General features: G+C 44.6%; 2 protein-coding genes across 7 annotated transcripts in view; one reads left to right on the top strand and one right to left on the bottom strand.

Annotated features, from left to right (window-relative positions):
• The window catches only part of LOC308184721 (uncharacterized protein), a 155,403-nt gene that overhangs the window by 54,392 nt on the left and 80,022 nt on the right, over positions 1 to 20,989 (top strand). The window lies entirely within an intron of this gene.
• The window catches only part of LOC308184711 (chromodomain-helicase-DNA-binding protein 1-like), a 76,846-nt gene continuing 75,333 nt past the window's right edge, over positions 19,477 to 20,989 (bottom strand). For all 6 annotated transcript variants that reach the window (XM_080572046.1, XM_080572051.1, XM_080572048.1 and 3 more), the window contains one exon: positions 19,477 to 20,952. In XM_080572046.1, the coding sequence (XP_080428172.1) occupies positions 20,607 to 20,952 (346 nt within the window). In that variant the 3' untranslated portion in view covers positions 19,477 to 20,606. The remainder of the gene's footprint in view (positions 20,953 to 20,989) is intronic.

The raw sequence follows: 20,989 nt of genomic DNA, 5'->3' as shown, positions 1-20,989 counted from the left end.
CATAGTCCATTCATTACCCACAGTCTGCACCACCCGGCCATACCTAGGAAAGCCCGTAGTTCATGCAAATTTCGCGGCTCGGGGATTTCACAAATAGCTTGTATTCGGTTAACTCCCAATTTTCTTTGTCCTTGAGAAATTTCACATCCCAAATAAATTACTGTTGTGCACGCGATTTGTGCCTTTTGTTTAGAAACCTTGTACCCATTTAGTCCCAATTGATTCAAAATATCAATAGTTACCTGAATACATTCTGACTCTCCTTCGGTAGCTATTAATATATCGTCCACATATTGTAACAGCGGGTATCGATCCTTTGGTACCTGAATCTGTCCTTGGTTAATCCAATCTTCTATTTCTTTAGCTAGTTGACCGCCGAAGAGGGTCGGGCTATTCTTGAATCCTTGAGGCAATCTTGTCCAGGTCAGTTGCATCTTTCGTCCGTTCCGTGGATTTTCCATTCAAAAGCAAAGAGTTTTCTACTATCCTTGTCAATGGGTATGCAGAAGAAGGCATCTTTTAAATCAATTACCGTAAACCACTTATATTTCTCTTTTACAGATGTTAACAATGTATAAGGATTAGCCACCACTGGGTGAATATCTTTTGTTATTTCGTTTATTGCCCTAAGGTCCTGCACTAGCCTGTATTCCCCATTAGGTTTCTTTACTGGGAAAATTGGGATATTATATTCGGATTTGCATTCCTCCAGAATGTGGTAGCTAAGAAATTTATCTATAATCTTTACTATTCCTAGCCTAGCTTCTAGCTTCAATGGGTACTGTTTAATCTGTACCGGTCGGGCCCCTTCCTTAAGTTCAATTTTTACTGGCTGGGCTACTTTTGATTTTCCGGGCGCGTCCGTTTCCCAAATCGTAGGCATTACTGCATTTTCTACCTCTTTTGGTATATGAGGAACAGCCTTCTCTTTAGTCATTAATATTTGTCCCACTTTTGATTCCGGGATTCTCATAATCAATTCTCCATCTTCAAACGTTATGGTAGCGTTTAGTTTAGTTAACAAATCCCGTCCCAAAAGAGGAATAGGGCATTCTGGTACATATAAAAATTCATGCGTAATTTCTTTACCTCCAAACCGTAAATCAAGGGGTTGTAAGAACGGCCGTATTTCCTCCTTCCCGGTGGCACCTACAATAGTAGTTTTCCTTTCCCCTATCTTACCACTTAATCTATTGAGTACTGAATATGTGGCCCCTGTATCAATTAAAAATTTTACTTCCTTATTTCCTATTTGAATTTTTACCAAGGGCTCTTTAGTTTCTGCTACCGGATCTCCTAGTCAGCTACTATATTCCCCCAGAACCATCGCCTTAGCTGCTTCTTGGTTTCGGAACGAATTTCCCCCACCAACGATCAGCTGTCCACGGAGAGGGCACTCGTTTTTCCAATGACCCTCCCCCTTACAATGGGCACATTGGTTAAGACCCAGCCGGTTTCCCCCTGAGCTCGGGTAGCCTCTCCCTGTTCCTCTACCTCGACCGTTAATATTTCCTCTTCCCCTGCCCCTTAATCCTGCATGTTCTCTCCCTTGAATTACTGCTAATAAGTTCTTTTGTTGCTTTTTTGTCGTTTCCTTTTCTCTGTTATTATACACTTTCCAGGCTATTTCCAACAGCCTATCCAAATTTCTCAAATCTGCACCTTCCAACTTTTGCAATATCTTCCTAATATCCTCTTGGGCTTGTCCCAGGAAAATGAGTGCTAATTGAGCTTTAGCTTGCTCAGTCTCTACGTCTGAACTCTAAAAAGGCGGAAGGTGATTCCGCTTTTTCTTGCTTGACATTATACAATTTTGACCAATTTATGGTCCGGGGCATGGCATTCTGTACCCCGACTTGTACCCAATCTTGATATCTCTTCAGCCTCCTTATTCCATCCCCTGTGTTATAATCCCATTGGGGATCCTCAGTGGGGAAGTTTTGATCTAGATTTCCAAGCACTAATCCATTTCGTATATCTTCTCGGGCTCTCTCTCTGGCTGCCCGCAATACCATGTCTTTTTCTGTAAAGTCCATCAAAGTATCCAGGATCACCTGGAGATCATCCCAATCGGGATTTTGGGTTTTAATTATCATTTTCATTACCCTGGCTACTTTATCTGGGTTTTCCCTGTAGGTGCCGGCTGCTTGTTTCCATATCATTAAGTCCCCAGCTGAAAAAGGCACCTTAACATATACCGGTCCTTCTGTCCCCACTCCTTGCCTGAGGGGAGCGATTATTTTCCCTCTCTGTTCATTTATAGTTTCTCTTGCCCTTCGCTGTTGCCGGGTCCTATGTGACACAGGGGAGACTAAAGTCGGGGATTCTCCATCACTACTGCTATCTTCCTTTTCTCCCTTTTCCCTCCCTGTCCTGGCTCTTCCCGGCGGAGCCGACGGCGCAACTTCCAAATCAATATTTCCATTATTCATTTCCCCATAATACTTATTATTCTCTATTGCCTGATGCTGTATACAGCGTCCCTCCTTAGTACATGCACAACAACGTTCCTCAGTTGAAACTTCAAGCACCATTATTCCACAAGCATGCTGCCATTCAGGCTTTCGGCGCAAATAAAAGAATAATTCCACATAGGCAGTTCATCATATTTTCCTTCCCGCTTACAAAATAGCATTAATTGTAAAATTGTATTATATTGCAATGTTCCATTCTCAGGCCAAGTTTCTTGGTCCTCTAGTTTATACTGTGGCCACCAAATATTACAATAATCAATCAGCTTTCCTTTCCGCATTTCTTGACCAAAACCTCCCTCTTTCTAATGTGCTAGCAAACACCCCAGTGGGGATGTCCGCGGGATAGGTACATCTTTTCCCAGAATTCCTTTAATCTTTTTCATTTTGAGCTTATGATACAAACCCAAAAGCTGCCGGAGCAGCAGCACACTCCCCCAGAAGCTGCCGGAGCAGCAGCACGCTCTCCCAGAAGCTGCCGGAGCAGCAGCGTGCTTACCACATACCAATAATACCAGGTGCTGACCCTTCAGCACAAACCAATACAATTACCAATACCAAACCACCAATGCCGAACCTGCAGAGCTTTCGCTCTGTCTAACGGACGGCGCCTAGGCTTACCCCGGGAGCTCCCTGCCCAACCGAGCGTGGCTTTCGCCGCGTCTGACCGGCAGGCTTTCCCAACCAAATTGGTACAGAATACCCAAAGTTGAAAGCACCTTTGCTTACCGCTCCAGTGGTACGTCGTGAGCAGCGGAGGTCGGTCGCGGTCGACTGCTCCCCGAGAATCCCTCGGTGCTGGCTGGAGCGAAACCGAGACACGATCCGCCTCAGCAGTGCCCACGCCGTCCCATCTGGGTCGCCAAAATGTTAGCGTAGCAACCACATAACCACCAAGTGATTATATGAAGGTGCTTTATTCAGCGCTGGAAGCCGGGGCAGGTGCCCAAATCTGGCTTCAAGTCCCGTTACTTCCCAGCCATTATTTATACATTCAACATTACGTAAGGTATACATATTCATTACAGGTTGCAACATCAGCCTCACATTCCATTCTAATTAGCTCTCCTCCCATTTGCACATGCGTGGTGCTCTCTGGTGGTCGTCCAGGTGGTCGTCCAGATGAAGTAAGGAGTCTTCCTCTCTGCTAAACTTTTCACCTTTCTCACTCGACGCATGCTCCCTCCGCTCCTTGGTTCTGCTTCAACTCATTTCAGCACTTCCAGGCCCTTATCCAAGGTCAGGTTGTACCTGTTCCCTCCCAGGGTTCCCCTTCAAAGATTCATTTGACTGTTCAGTATACTCCCTAAGTTTCCCAGTATACATAGATTATTTGATAATATACTCCCTAAACTTCCCAGTATACATAAATTAATTGATAATGTAAGTACATTTGGCAATGCTTAATTATACTGTATGACCCATCACCTAAGAGACATTAATAAAACATCCATTCGATTCTCCCCGACACTAACAATGTAAAACATCATATTTGCCTCATTGGTGCTTTATTCAGCATTTCTCTCCCATCAGGGAGTATCCATTTTCCCTCAGGCTTCGTGGCTCCTGATTCCTTAAAGAAATCTCTCTTAAAAACTTTTTAGTTCTTTCTTAGTTTTCAACAATTCCCTGAATCCTCTCTGGATTTATTCTCAGTTTTCCCTCAGACATTAGATGCCTTAAATACCTGACTTCTCTTTCTACGTATTGTAATTTATTTTTCAATACTCCCAAGCCCTGCTTTCCCAGAAAGTTGAATAGCTTGTTAGTAGCTTCCTTCACAACTGTTTTCTCCTGTCCTGACAATAAACGATCATACACATTTTGTAACAGAAATTCCTCCTTGGGAGGTTGGAATTGCTTCAAAATCTGTTCTAGAACTTTGCCCAAATAAATCGGTGGCCCTGTAAACCCCTGAGGTAAAACTGTCCATATGTATTGTTGCTTCCGCCCCCACTTCAGAGTCTTTCCAGTCAGAGGTGAATATATCTTTGCTCTCAGGGCCTGAGAGCACTCCATTAATACCACTGTTATTCCAGGCTAACAATTTACTATTTGAATGCCCAATTTCATCATCAAATCCCTTCCCAACAAGTTAGTCCCTGCCTTGGGTACATACAATAATTGCCCAGTGATCATTTTATCCCCTAGTCTCAGCTTGGTATCCCCCAAAGGTGGCACTGTTATCCCAGCCCCTTCTACCCCCATCACATTTAGGGTTTCATTAGTTAATTTAATCCCTGATACTTTACAGGCCAGTAATGACCTAGCTGCCCCTGTGTATTGTGTTTGATGGCAAGGTTCGGGAGGGGGCTGCAGTGGCAGCCCCCACGAGGAGAATCCAGAAACCACCCTGTAGCAGATAAGGGACAATTTCATCCGGCCCCAGAGGGGCCCACCGCTGCCCAGAGCCAAGCCATGAGCAACACAGTCCGTGCCTCTGTGACAGCACATCCACGAAAACAAACAAACAAAAACCTGCTGCTCAACAGCAGCTGGGAGAGCAAGGAGTGAGAAACCTCCCCGAAGACACCAAAGTCAGCACAGAAGGAGGGGGTGGAGGCGCTCCAGGCGCCGGAGCAGAGGCCCCCTGCGGCCTGTGGAGAGGCCCCTGGTGGAGCAGGCTGCCCCCCCCCCGCCCCCCCCCCCCCTTCTCGATACTTGGGAAACTGACCAAACACCACAGCAAATATACCAAAACTTCTAGACTGTTACTTAGATAGTGCCTACATCCTCTTTCCCTGCTCATTCAACTTTCCCAACTCATTCAAAAAACAGCTCTGTCAAACATTACATACCACACCTTTAACACCTTCAATAACCCTTTTTAACACTTCTTCTTATCTTTCTCCAGCCTGTACTTTCACCAAAGTCTCAGTCATTAGCCAACTTAATTCTATACCTTTCTCCCTCATCCCATTTTCCTTCTCTCCTCCTTCTTCCACTCCGGATATTCCTACCTGAAGTGGCCAGCCTGCCCACACTTAAAACATCCCATCAAAGCCTGTCCCTGCTAAGATTCAGGCCACAACACGGGTAGCTTTCCTTGCCTGCCATTCCTTCATCTCTCTTCCTCTCTTTTCCATCCTGGCCCTGACTCCCCCGGAAGATTTTCTTCCTCTTTCTCCAAACCTCTGCCTGACTACCTGCTACACTGTCAATACCATTAGTTTCACTCTCTGCTTTTCCTTCTCATCTCCCCTCTTGACACACACGTTCAGGGCCTCCGACAGGAGGGCCCCCCAGTGACTGTTCACTACATCCCCCCACCTTCTGGAGCATTTTCTGTGCATCTTGCCAGGCTTCAATCACAAAATGAACTTTCAAGAGCCCTTGGGATACCGGGTCCTCAGGATTCATCCCCAAGTACTTTCTCATTCTGACCCCAAGTCTCTCATATGATTTCTGTGTCGCACGCTATTATTCTTCCAGCCAGGATCGGCAAGTGGTTATTTCTGCCCTGCCGGTATTACCCCTGGTCCTGGAGGATGAGTTCTTTCCCATTTTTGTATAGCAGCTCTCTTCCTGATCATTCCCATTTCTTTCCCTGTAAACAACATATTTATATACATAATTCCCCCTCCCCAAGAGTATAAGTTAGGTCCTAGGAAACTCCTAACCTCTCTGCTGGTAACGACAGGGGGAAGTTCACTTAAGAGGATACACAGTTAGTGTTAGTACTGTTAGTATCAGGGAAGGCAAAATTCTCAGTACCTCTTCTACCTTGTTCTAATTCTTGCCAGAGCCTAGAGTATGCTCTTCTCTAGGGACAGTGTTAATTGCAGTCCCTGTCTCCTTTCCTGGAGCGACTGCTGCTGCCACCGGTGCAATATTAGGATTATAGGGAGCATAACTTGGCTCCTCCTCCAAAAAAAAAAGGAATCTTATTGTTTACACATACATTTCAAGCCTGAATTTTCATCAGGCCCGTATTTTGGCCAAAATACTGCTGTTTCCTTAATTGGTTCTTTTGTCCAGACTAATACACAATATTTAACCATTTTTTTTTCTTTTTTTTTTTTTTTTACCATCTCCTCCAATTTTGAGATTATTTTTCCAATTTCTTATAATTCTTCAGGAAGAACTTCCGGTAGGCACTCCCCCAGGGATATCTCCCTGTCCCCTGGAACTCATATTTCCCATTTTTCCTATTCTGGAAAATGGGGGTGTACTGCCAAGCACTCCCCCGTGCAAGGATTACCGCACACCAAATTTCCCTGGTGTATTGCCAAGCACTTCCCTGTGCAAGGGCTTACCATACACCAAATTTCCCTGGTGTACTGCCAAGCACTTCCCCGTGCAAGGCTTACCGCACACCAAATTTCCCTGGTGTATTGCCAAGCACTTCCCTGTGCAAGGGCTTACCATACACCAAATTTCCCTGGTGTACTGCCAAGCACTTCCCCGTGCAAGGCTTACCGCACACCAAATTTCCCTGGTGTACTGCCAAGCACTTCCCTGTGCAAGGGCTTACCATACACCAAATTTCCCTGGTGTACTTCCGAGCACTACCCCGTGCAAGGATTACCGTACACCAAATTTCCCGAGACTCTTCCTTTCTCTCCCTTATCTCACGCTTCGTCCGTCTCCGGCCACGCCCCTCGCGGAGCTACGGAACCGCGGATCAGGACTCCACACTCGCTTCGTACAAAAGTACGTCTCAATCACACATCACACATCACACAGAGTCTCACCCGACCCCCAAGGCAATACTTAATATTTCTTACCTTGGTCTGTGCACAGAGTTACCGGATCAATTCTTAAAACCCGGAGTGCCTACCTTCTTCCCTTCCCCAGTACTTCATGCATCCTGCCTCTTTAATCACTCTCGGGCCCTCTGTCAGCTCTCCGCAGAAGCGCCACCGTCGATGCACAGGACCGCTGAAATCAGCGGGGCATGCCTTCCTGCTGCTGCGGCGGTGGGGCTCCCCAGTAGGTGACTGGATCCTGGACGAGCCCCCAAATTGTGAGAAACACTCCGTAGCCAATAACTTAGGCTCAGGCAAGGATCTCAGTGAAGTAGTAATTTATTCGCGATTGCAATGGCGGGCGCCCCACAAGCAGGAGAGCGCACCCACTAGTTCCAAAAACACAGTTTATATACTTTTTGATGACAGGACCCTCCCCTGTTTCCCCACTGGAGTGGGTAATCCAGGTTCACAATCTACCTGATGCTTCATAGACAATGCCTGGCCTTCAGTTGCCGGCCTGTTTTTGAGATGGTAATGTTTTCTCCCCTTATTTGGCTTGACTTAACATAGTGATTTTCACCTGATTGCTCTAAGGAGTCTGGTTGTCTGCATTTTAGGAGGTCACCTGCTGAGCTTTCTTATCACCGTAAGCATATCTCAATACCACATTCCTTCTTTCTATACAATGTAAAACTGCAAAAACAACATTTCTATTCCCACAAGTCCACTCCTGGGGAACTGAAACTGAGACTAAAGAGGAACTGATATCCCAGCAATGAGGTTCTGCATGAATTAAGGGCACTGGATAAAGAGGACAAGGCTGAAGGGAGGAAAGGGAGAAGGCAAGACCGGGGTAGGACCCTCCACTGCGGCGTGTATGGTCTACCGAGGGACGCAACCCCTATGGGTATTGACCGCCGAGTGAGGGTGCCTCGACCGGACTTCTCCCACACCAAGATCAGGTTGTCCTGAGAAAAATAACATGAGAACCTTTTAAACCCATAATAAAATTGTGATTAGTTTTTCCAGGAGCTGGATCACCCCGAAGGGCTGAATGGTAACACAAGCTCTGAAAGCGGGCCCAACCCCATGATTGAAGGAGCTTCCCACACTCTCAAGATTGGACGGTGAAAAAGGATAAGAAATGCTATACTTCCTGGTATTGTTTTTACAGGGGCAATTGGGCCATGGAGGAATGGAGGAATAACTTTTTCACTTTGGGGGAGGAAGTGGCCAAGGCCTTTAACCTTAGTAACTGCTGGATTTGTGGAGGACCGGGGGGAACTGAAAGTTGGCCCTGGGTAGCAGGCCCGGTCGAACCCAAGTGGTGGGTTAGTAATTTGAGCGAAGTTCATAATGGGACGCAATTTTGGAAAGAGGAAGGAGGTCCATGGCAGTTGCACTCGTCAGCTCGGGGTGTATACTGCTTGAACAGAACAGGAACAGTGGTGGTGGGAAAAAGCATTTGCAATTGGACTCTGTCCCCCGGATATGATTGTACCGATCCTGGATGTAGTCCTGTAAGCTGTACAGCACGTAGTGGGAAATGGAACACCACGCATGTTCAGCTGAGAAACGGGACTTGGCTGAAATGCTCATATTGAGAATTTTTTGGATCCGGATGTGAAACTGTGGCAAGAGCACAAGCGGGGGGACAATTCGATGGTCAAATCTTGAGCTGTCAGCATGATAACACCTCTAAGGAATAGCATGTGGTGCGGGTCTATCGTTGGAAATGGCAGGATGAGAATGGGAGGCGAGTGTTCTTTAAACATTTCTGGTCAGCTTATAATATGACAGGCCGCCAAAGAGAACTGAATTGTGACTGTAAGTGGAAACCCAACGTGGGAGCTTGGAAGTGCGCATATACGAGTACGAACGGGGCAGACATTGTAACAGGACCACTCGGTAACAAGGACACTCTGTATTATCACGCCCCAAAGGGTAAAGAGGGATGGGATGGTCCTTTTCCAAACGGGACATGGGCCCTAAAGGGACATTATTGGGTGTGTGGCAAACATGCTTACAAGAGGCTACCCGGAAACTGGTCGGGAAACTGGTCGGGAAACTGGTCGGGAATATGCTATGTGGGTAGCATAGCACTGCAAAAACAACATTTCCATTCCCACAGGAATAAGATTATATGATGACCTGAACAGAGTAAAACGATCTATTGATACTTCCTTAGCCGGGGATAGTGCCCAAAAATGGGACATTCAACATTTCCATTCCCACAGGAATAAGATTATATGATGACCTGAACAGAGTAAAACGATCTATTGATACTTCCTTAGCCGGGGATAGTGCCCAAAAATGGGGAAAGGATGAATGGCCTCCTGAAAGAATCATACAGCATTATGAGCCAGCTACCTGGAACCCGAATGAGTTGGTATCAGGAGCCCGAGAACCTATTTATAATTTGAACCGAATAATTAGGTCGCAAGCTATCCTCGAAGTTGTAACCAATCAAACAGCGACGACCTTGGATCTTCTGGCTGATCAATCCACTCAGATGAGGAATGCTATCTTTCAACATAGAATGGTCTTAGACTATTTACTAGCAGAAGAAGGGGGAGTGTGTGGAAAACTGAACGATTCTAATTGTTGTTTACAAATTGATGATAATGGAAAAGTGGTTAAGCAGATAACAAAAGAAATTAAAAAGCTAGCCCACGTCCCATTACAAACTTGGAAGGGTATGGATTGGGATTTCTTTTCATGGTTGCCCGGTGGACCATGGGTTAAAAGGATGCTATTTTTATTTTTATGTGGTGTAATGACATTATTGTTTATACCTTGTATGATACCTTGCTTTACGTTGTTGATATGGCGAATAATAAATAGCACCCAATTTGTGATGACTTTGGGAGAGAAAAGGTGATGTGTTGATAATGATGCTTAAGAAATGGACACCCCGAGAACTGACTGATGAAATCCAATTGCTACTAACAAAGGTTGAAGAAGAGACACGAATTGATGATATTAAAAAGAAGGGGAGGAATTGTAAAGAATGGTCCAGCAATTCGTGCCACTAAGGGATTTGAAGGGTTAACATTGAGGCCTGGGTTTAGGTGAGAAGAGAACAAAGGGATTTCTTCAGAGAAAAACTGCTGAGTCTGCACGGATATGCAGTAACTTCTGACATCGGGCCAAGAGACCACTAGATAAGAAGGAAGAATATGAGCCTCCCTGTCCGAGCGGCCCCCGAGAGACTAACAGAGACTGATAAGCAGGCGCACCTGGGAGGACTTTGGATTCGGGAAACCAATTATAATAACCCTGCCTCTTCTAGAAGTAGTAATGAATATGTATTAGCCTAGGAGCATAAAAACCAGCCGCCTTACGTAACAGGCGTGCGTCCTGGTGGAGCAGAGACTCCCGGCGCACCCAGCACTGTTTGCTTGCCTCTATTCGTTTAATAAATTGTAAACTTTGATTGTAATCCTATTTGGGACTCAGTCATTTATAACACAAACTTCAGTATTTCTCATTCAGATAGCCCAAAACACTATAATTGGAATTGTACTAAAGTCTATAATTGCAGTAGTCGAGAGACTGAAATTCAGAGGTTGGGCCTGGTAGCTCAAGCCCTCCAAATAGGTTGTATTCGTCGTAACTACACCGCCTCAACTAATGACACTTGGTCTCATTTGACTAACAACGATACGTGTGTCCTGGTTTCAGTTAGGACAGAGTTAATTTTCCTCCTAGTAGCTGGTAGGGTGCTATGTTTTGGATTAGGATGAGAAGAGTGCTGATAACATGCTGATGTTTTAATTGTTGCAGAGCAGTGCTTACACCAAGCCAAGGACTTTTCAGCTTCTCATTCTGTCCTGCCAGCGAGCAGGCTAGGGGTGCAGCAGGAGCTGGGAAGGGACAGATCCAGGACAGCTGACCCAAAGTGGCCAAAGGGGTATTCCATACCATCTGACATCATGCTAAACAATATATAGGGGTGGCTGGCCGGGGTGGGGGGGGCCGGCTGCTCGGGGATAGGCTGGGCATCAGTCAACGGGTGGTGAGCAATTGCATTGTGCATCACTTGTTTCGTACACATTATTATTATTAATACTACTATTATTATTATTATTATTGTTATTATTATTTTCCTGTCTTAATAAACTGTCTTTATCTCAACTCACCGGCTTCACTTTCCCGTTTCTCTCCCCCATCCCAGAGAGGGAGGGGGGAGGGTGAGCGAACGGCTGTGTGGTGTTTAGCTGCCAGCCGGGTTAAACCACAACAACGTGGTCTGATATAATTTGTTCAGAACTCGGTATACCCTCTATGGGACACACTGAGTGGTTTAGTAGTGAAGGAACATGGACTACAGACTTACCTGTGGAAGGTCAATGACACCAACATGCATTGGGGCTGTTAACACTTTGCCCCCTCTGGAGAGAACAACACCTTGAACCAGCTTCTTGAGGACAAACCAAAAGGGAATCGAAAGACCCTTGGCAATACCCCAGAACAGGGACTGTTGTTGGATGGGCCCTGGAATCAATTTTCACACCTCAAATCACAGCATTCCAGAATCAAAGGATGTTGTGTAACCTCACTGGACAGACTGAAGCACTGGCTAGTGCCACTCGTGTCAGGTTGGAAGAACTGAACATGCAACTACAGGCCACATCGAACATGGCATTACAAAATAGACTGACATTAGATTTGTTACTGTTGCATGAAAATGGAGTGTGTGGATACTTGAACTTGGCCAACAACACTTGCTGTATCCGTATACCAAAGGTATTAAAGAATTAAGGTCTTGTGTTACTTAATGAACAACTAGGCCGCATGAGGCATGTGGCAAAAGCGAGTAGAGACCTTAGGGAAAGTATGGAAGGCAGATGGTTGAACAAACTTTTGCATGGATTAGGATTCTCACTATCAGGATAGCTTGCTTCTTTATTGCAATCTACATTAACAGTAATCATTGTAATTATTGTTTTGTACATTATTAGCTTGCATCAAATCCATGCTAACCCAGGTGTTGATTCATCAAGTGTGCATGGTGTCTGGGTGGACCAAATTAGAGCTGTGTCCAGGTGGAGAGGAAGAAAATTTGAACACAAGAGATACCCCCAAGACTGATTCTATACAAGCATGATTCAGATCTTGAATCAAGAAGTGACTATAGTCACAGGGTGGATAATGTGGAGAACAGTCAGACTTGTTAATGTCACTGATAAGCACCAGCCTTGAGCAAAGGGGAGTTGAGCAGCTTTCTCCTGCTTATCTCATATAAACTTCGTGGATGCAGTTCCGCGGGCTTGGTATAAGAGGTTGCCGAAGGTGGGAGTCTTGTGTTGGTGAGACAGCCCTGTTTTGGTGGCAGAACAGAATCTTGAAGGCCACAGTGCCTGGAGTGAAACCTTTTGCTTCATTATTTTTAAAATTAATATTAAAGTTAACACCCCTGAATATGATAATGAGCTTAATGAAGTACATGCTAAACATATATGACTATGGTACTCGGCTCTTCAGCCAAATCATGCTAAACATCATCCCAGAGAGGGAAGAGACTAGGTTAGGATATAAAAGAGTGCTAGGATTTAGTGTAAAGTTAGTGTTAGGGAAAAAAAAAAAGAGTGCAGAAAAAGAGAAGAGAAGAAGAGCTGGTGGGGAGAAAAAAGAAAGAATTTGGAAACTTAGAAGAGGCAGTTGACGGGTTGTGCCTCCTCCACCAAGACAGGGATGCCTTCTCGGTAAGCTCTGCTCCTTTGGTGAGGAATACCCAGGATAGCATTTTGCTAGCGCTATTATCATATATTAGCGCTATTGCAGTAAGTGTATTTATTAACGGCAATTCCGAATCTGTTATATGTCGCCATATTAAATACATTCAGCTTTGCAAAACTGTCTCAGTGAAAGTCCTTGGCAGGGCTCTAAAACAGGCAAACGTTGGACTACAAATACTTTCAACTTTGTGAAACTGTTTCAGTGAAAGCTCTTAGCAGGGCTCTGAAACAGGCAAACGTTTGACTCTGATAAGTCCCCTTTAACACGACAGACCCTCAGCAACCCCACAACAGAAGGGTCCTCTGAGAGACCAGGCAAGGTAGACACCTCTCTAATTTCCTCCTTCTCCAAGACAGCTATGCCAAAAAGCCCTTTGGTACCCTTTTGGGTCCTTGAAATATCCTCTCCAGAGGTAGTCTATGCCAACAATGCACAGAGCTTCTAAGCTCGTCACAATGGGGTGCTTTTGCCACTCATTCCCAGTTAGGCTCAGCTTCGGCCTCCAATACAGTTAATTGTTGGGATCCCCCTGTCATTCCAGAAATACAGATGGGTTCTGCCCCTTGGTAGCCTGATGGCTTTAGGGTACACTGCGCGCTGGTGTCCACTAGAACCTTATACTTCCGTGAGTCTGATGTGCCGGGCCATCGAATCCACACAGTCCAATAAACCCGATTGTCCCTTTCCTCCCCATGGCTGGAGACAAGGCCCCTCTAGTGCTGGTCATAGTATTCATTACTCTGGGGAACTGCAGCAGTGGTTTTCCTAGAAGAACCCTCTTTTGTGACTGTTTTTCCTTGCAACTCATGTACCCGTGCCTCTGGGGTCGAGGTAGATTTCCTGTCCCATTTCCTCATGTCCTCCCCATGGTCATGCAGGTAAAACCACAGGGTGGCTCGTGGTCTGTACCCACTACATCCTCTCTCTTGAGCAGAGGGACTCTTATTCCTTATAGTTGAGATACTGGTTCATACATGTGAGGAGGAAGATATATTCTTTTTGAGTTGGTGGACCTCCTGGGAAAGTTTCTCCATGATGTCATATGCTACGGAATATCCCTTTGGCCAGTTTGGGTCAGCTGTCCTGGCTCTGTCCCCTCCCAGCTTCTTGTGCATCCCCAGCCTTCTCGCTGTCAGGGCAGTATGAGAAGCTGAAAAGTCCCTGACTTAGTGTAAGCACTGCTCAGCAACATTTAAAACATCACTGTTTTATCAACATTATTCCCATCTTAAATCAGCACCATACCAGCTACTAGGAAGAAAATTAACTCTAGCCCAGACAAAACCAGGACAACACATCACTCCCACTTTCTATGAATGAGGTAGCATTTCATGTCAGAGGAGGAATTCTCTCTCTCTAACTGTCGCTCTCTCTGTAGAGCTAGCCCAGTAGCAGCCAATCCTTCTGCTGGCTACGGCAAGTTAAAAAGTAATATAATGTACATTTATTAATTCTAAATCCTATAAAAAGACCCTAGATAATTATTCTGTGAGTTGCACAAATCATGCTTGCGAGTCCTTGAAAGGCCACCAGTTTGGAAGTTTTTTTTTTTTTTTTTTAATTTGCTTATTAAATGAGGTCGTAAGTCTCACTTCTTACAAATGATATTGCCTTTATGTACCGATAAATATTCTGACTGTGAAATCAGTTGTAGAGATGCCTCAGGTGGACAACAATTTCAGGTGTGCCTACTTACGTGGCAATCTCATTCTTCCCCCTCCCCCCATGACTTTTTTAAGCTCTTCAATAAATACATATTGAATCTTTCAGTGATGAGCTATCCATGTTTTGAATCTTTGAAAGCTTTCTATGAGTAAACATGCATGTTCACTGACATGATGTGTTCACTGACATGAGTGATCCCACTCTCTATGATCTTTTCCATTGCTGAAGGCTGAATAGGGCCTTTTCCTAGAGTCAGTTTTCTTACAAGCATCTCCCTGATGCCTGTCCTTATGATGATCACGGTATTGTGACAAATGTCTATCAGAAGAATAACTGTCCCTGCTACTGTCATCATGGTTTGTATTCTCTTTCATTAATTCGACATCTGTTTAATAAAGTAGATAAAGGTTATAAGCCTTAAAGGCTAAAGCCCAGCACAAGCTCAACCTGGCCACTATGGTTAAGGATAACAAAAAATGTTATTACAAATACATTAACAGTAAGAGGAGAATCTCCATCCTTTACTGGATGCAGGGGAAAACATGACTACAAAGGATAAGGAAAAGGCTGAGCTTCTTTACATCTGTCTTTACTAGTCTGACCACTTATCCCCAGGGTACTCAGCCTCCTGACCTGGAAGTCTGGGACAGGGAGCAGAAGAAACCCCCCACAACTCAGGTGGAAACAGTTAGAGACCTGCTGCTCCACCTGGACTGTCACAAGTCCATGGGGCCAGATGGGATCCACCTGAGGGTGCTGAGGGAGCTGGCAGATATGATTGCTGGGCCGCTTTCCATCATCTATCAGGAGTCGTGGTCATCCAGAGAGGTCCCAGATGACTGGAGACTTACTACTGTGACACCCATCTATAAGAACGGTCCATAAGGAGGACCCAGGGAACTACAGGCCTGTCAGCCTGACCTCGGTGACAGGAAAGGTGATGAAGCAGGTCATCTTGAATGAAAACACACAGCATCTGCGGGACAATGGGGGAATCAGGCCCAGTCAGCATGGGTTCATGAAAGGCAGGACTTTCCTGACCAACCTCATCTCCTTCTATGACCAAGTGACCCGCCTGGTGGATGAGGGAAAGGCTGTTGACATAGTCTATCTAGACTTCAGCAAAGCCTTTGACACAGTCTCCCACAGTATTCTCCTGGAGAAGCTGGCAGCCCATGGCTTGGGACTCAATGGGATTAGCTTTCTAAGAAGCTCTGACTCCCCTATTCTGAATTTATAACAGCAAACAATCTCTTCTTCTTCCACTACGGATTCTCCTATTTGAAGTGGCCGGCCCAGCCATGCTTAAATCATCTTCTCAAAGCCTGTCCCTGCTAGGATTTAGGCTGCAACACAGGTAGCGTTCCTTGCCTGCCATTCCTTCGTTTCTCTTCCTCTCCCTTCCATCCTGGGCCCGATTCCTGCTGAGAGTTTTCTTCCTCTATCTCCAACCCTCTGCCTCACTACCTGGTATGCTGTGAATACCATTAGTTTCACTCTCTGCTTTTCCTTCTCATCTCCCCTCCTGACATACACCTTCAGGGCCTCCCGCGGGAGGGCCTCCAGTGACTGTTCACTCCATCCTCCCACCTTCTGGAGCTTTTCCTGTATATCTTGCCAGGCTTTAATCACAAAATGAGCTTTCAAGAGCCCTTGGGCTACTAGGTCCTTAAGATTCATCCCCGAGTACTTTCTCATTCTGAACCCAAACTTCTCATATGATTTCTGTGTTGTGGGTTGTTATTAACCCAGCTGGATAAGTGGATATTTCTGCCTATCGACATTACTCCCAGTCTGGGGTGGTGGTGGTTCTCTCCCATTCTTGCATAGCTGCCCACCTAATCATTCCCCTCCTAAACATTCTTCTGTTCTTCTCCAGTGAATAGCATACTCAAGATTGACATTTCGTGCCGCCCCCCCCCCCCCCCCCCGGAATACAAATTAGGCCTTAGAAACTGATCCAACTGTTCCACTAGTCCTATAGGGTCCTCAGTCAGAGACTTCATTTCCTTCTTAAAACTCCTAACCTCTCTACTGGTAAGGGGGGGGGGGGGGGGGGGGTCACATAACCTCTTTGTCCTTGCCTCACTGGGGCCTCCCTAAGAGGATACATAGGCGTGTTAGTACTGTTAGTATCAGGGAAGGGGAAATTCTCTCTCTCTCTCTTCTTCCTTGTTCTAATTCTTGCTAGAGCCTAGAGTGCACTCCTTCTCTAGGGACAGTGTTAATTCAGTCCCTGACTCCCTTCCTGGAGTAGCTGCTGCTGCCACCAATGCAATATTAAGATTAGAGGGAAGGGGTAAATTATCCAAGGGTTCCCATCGACCCATCCTTCCCTCTGACTCTTCTTTCTCCTGGTCCCAACCCTTTTTCAATAAAAACTGACTTACCCCCTGCACCCAGCAAGCAGCATAACTCCTCCAAAAAAGGAGTCTTATTGCTTACATATAAATTTAAAGCCCGAATATTCATCAGACCGGAATTTTGGTCAAAATACTGCTGTTTTCTTAATTGGTTCCTTTGTCCAGATTAATACACAGTATTTAATCATTTTCTTTTTATCATTTCCCCTAATTTTGGGATTATTTTTCCAATTTCTTATCATTCTTCCTGAAGGACTGTCAGTAGGCACTGCCCCAGGAATATCTCCCTGTCCCCTGGAACCCTTATTTCCCATTTTTCCTAGTCCTTGTCAGTGTGCTGCTACAGAATTTTTTCCTCCTGCAGGGTACCACACACTAACATTCCAGTTCTAGAAAATGGGGGTGTACTGCCAAGCATTTTACCGTGCAAGGGGGGGTACCGTACTCCAGACTTCCCCAAGACTCTTCCTTTCTCACTTTTAACTTTCATTTCATACATCTCCGGCCGCACCCATCACAGAGCTACGGAATCAGGGATCGGGACTCCACACTCGCTTCGTACAAAAGTACATCCCCATCACACTTCACACAAGAGTCTTATCTGACCACCAAGGCAATACTTAATATTTCTTACCTCGGTCTGTGCACAGTTACCAGGTCAATTCTCGAAACCGGAGTGCCTACCTTCCTTTCTTCCCTAATTCTTCACCGATCCTGCCTTCTTCACCAGTCTCGGTTCCTTTGTCAGCTCTCTGCAGAACCACCATCACCAAGGCACAGGACTGCTGAAATCAGTGGGGCATGCCGTCCTGCTGCGGTGGTAATGGGGCTCCCCAGAAGGTTACTGGATCCCGGATGAGCTCCCAGTTTGTGAGAAACAATCTGTAGCCAATAACACAGGTTCAGACAAGGATCTCAGTGAAGTAGCATTTTTATTCACGATTGCAATGGTGGACGTCCTGCAAGCAGGAGCGCACAGCAAAGTATATCATAACCTTATATTCCCTATTACCTGACGCTTGATTCCTCCCCTGTTTCCTCATAAGCTGAGTACTACAGGTTCACAAACTACTCGATCCTTATTATTATACCATATATGTACAATTTTTTTTCACCAACCTTTAATTTCTCCTTTTCCTTTTTTTTTCCTTCTTATCTCATGGCTAGAAGGCCCGTGATTTTTGTTTTTACTGATTTGGCACTGCTCATCTTGTTTTTCTTAGCTATTCTCCTTATTTTGGGACAGTGGGACCTTCCCCTTATCTGCTTAATATACTCCCCACTGCTATGCCTCTGTTATGCCTGCAGAATCACTTTTGAATATGCAAGGTTAGTGGAATTTTACACTGCAAAAACATGTTCTACTACAAAAACACACAACTTTGTTTCTCACACTATCACTACATGCCCTGACAAAGAGGCCCTCCCCCTCTTTCCTGTAAGCCCCCTGAAAGTACTGGAAGGCCACTATAATGTCTCCCAAGAGCCTTTTCTTCTGCAGGCTGAACAACTCCAGCTCCCTCAGCCTGTCTTCATAGGAGAGGTGTTCCAGCCCTTTGATCATCCTCGTGGCCCTCCTCTGGACTCATTCTAATAGGTACATATCCTTCTTATATTGGGGGCCCCAAAGCTGAACACAGTACTCACGAGAGCAGAGAAGAGAGGGAGAATCTCCTCCCTTGACCTGCTGGTCATGCTTCTTTTGATGCAACCGAGGATACGGCTGGCTTTCTTGGCTGCGAGTGCCCATTGCCTGCTCTTGTCAAGCTTCTCATCAACCAGAACTCCCAAGTTCTCCTCAGAGCTGCTCTCAATCCATTCTCCACCTAGTCTGTATTTGTGCTTGGATTGCCCTGAGCCAGGTGTAGGACCTTACACATGACCTTCATGAGGTTTGCACAGGCCCACTTCTCAAGCCTGTCAAGGTCCCTCTGGATGGCATCCCTTCCCTCCAGCGTGTCGACCGCGCCACACAGGTTGGTGTCATCAGCAAACTTGCTGAGGTTGCACTCAATCCCACCATCCATGTCACCGACAAATATGTTAAACAGCACTGGTCCCAATACCAAGCCCTGAGGGACACCACTCATCACTGTTCTCTACCTGGACGTTGAGCCGTTGACTGCAACTTTTTGAGTGTGACGATCCAGCCAATTCCTTAGCCACTGAGTGATCCATCTATCAATTTAGAGACAAGGATATTGTGTGAGAAAGCGTTGCATGCTTTGCACAAGTCCAGGTAGATGACAGCAGTTGCTTTTCCCTTATCTACCAATAATCCCATCATAGAAGGGATTATCTGTAATCCCATCATAGAAGGCCACCAGATTTGTCGATTTGTTCCTGTAAACATAATTAATCAGAAAAAACGCTCAACACGTTGTAAGACAAGAAAAACTGAAGCAACAGAGTAGCTCCAACCACACGCCACTGTAGACATTTATCTTCCCTAATTATGTTGTGTACTAAAATTTAGTACATAGTTTAATATGAGAAATGTACACTGTAGAAAAATACCAGCTAAAAACAAGAGCCCACACACACTTTTAGTTTAAATTTAATTTGTCAGATAGATGTTATCTATGTACAATCAGTGTGCATTGTAACAATTCTATTAATAAAGTCATTCAAATCTTCTAAAATATTATCTGGCTGCATAGCACATTTGCCATTATTGCCCATTTTAAGAAGGAAAACAAATGGATGTACAATAAATTTTGGCTAATTTTGATTCTTAAGTGTTCAGATATTGAACACTCCTCCTTTAAAACTAATGGACCGGAAAAATACTTTCCAGAACACAATTTAATTCAATATTTCTCATCATTTCATTACAACAAATCACAATATTGACAGTTTAATAGAAACAAACAAAAAAAAAAACCATGTATCTGAATTATCAAATAAAAAAGGGGCACAAATGGAATAAAAATGTTCCCTTTCCCCATTTCTACATTCTGAACAGTGGTTTCATCAAGATATTTTATTAAAAAGAATTAGCACACTGACTTTTTTTCATACTTGTGACAAGAAGGCCTGAGCTGGTGGGGAAAGGAACAAGAGAAAAAAAAAGTTAATTTAATTAATTTGCAGTAATTTGCAGTGATTTATTTATGTTTGGTGGGGTTTTTTTGTAAAAAGGCATTATTACAACTGATCACAAACAGAAGAAATCCTGGCTATGTTACAGTTATAGATAAAGAATTTAAATATTCGAGCTTGTTATGAAAAGCGGCAAGGTGGTTGCAGTGTACAATGTAAACATACAGTTTTGGAAAGTGAGAATTCTTTACTAAGAAAACAAAGCAAACTCCTCATTCCTTCTTGAAACATGATCATATGGCAGTGTTTAAAAATTCATTTATAAACAATTTAAACTGTGTTCAGCCTAAAAACAGTTTTATAAGATCCAGTCTTGATGGGATAGTGTTGAGGTCCCTGTAAAAAAAAAAAGAGAGAGAGAGAAAAAGTACCACAACATTTGCAGCACTGTGCAGCATAAACTTTAAATACAAAAATATTTTTCTTTTGTTGGGATAATAGACCTTGCATCCTGGGAAGAAGTAACAATGCTGCTACTGATAGAATATCCAGTCTTTCAAGTCACATAAGGCAATTACTGTGTTAGCTTACTGTATATGGCTAAAAGAAGGTCCAGAAAATGTCGGTCTTTGTTATGTTTTTCGGCTACTCCATGTATGTTCAGGTGTATTTTTGTGATCAGATGAGCGTTCAAATGGAGATCTTGAACCATAAGGAGACCTCTGATCTAATGGTGACCTTGAGCCACTACCAGAAGCTCTGTGGTCCATTTGCCAGTCTGAGTGGTACCTATAATCTCTGGAAGATTTATGATGGCTGTACTCTGAAATTGAACAGTGATCTGAATGCATCCTGTGGTCTGAATGGGAACGGTGATCTGAATGAGGCCTACTATCTTTTAAACTTCCTTCCAGGTTTGACCTGTGATCTCTGCTCCTGTGGTCATCCAACTTCCTATGTTTACTATCACTATAGTATCTGAAACAAACAAACAAACAAAACACCCTTATATTAG

The sequence above is a fragment of the Anser brachyrhynchus genome, assembly GCF_964034855.1.
Source record: "Anser brachyrhynchus genome assembly, chromosome: W".
Taxonomy (NCBI): domain Eukaryota; kingdom Metazoa; phylum Chordata; class Aves; order Anseriformes; family Anatidae; genus Anser; species Anser brachyrhynchus.
Note: the sequence above shows the minus strand (reverse complement) of the source record. Positions and strands in the feature narration are given on the sequence as shown.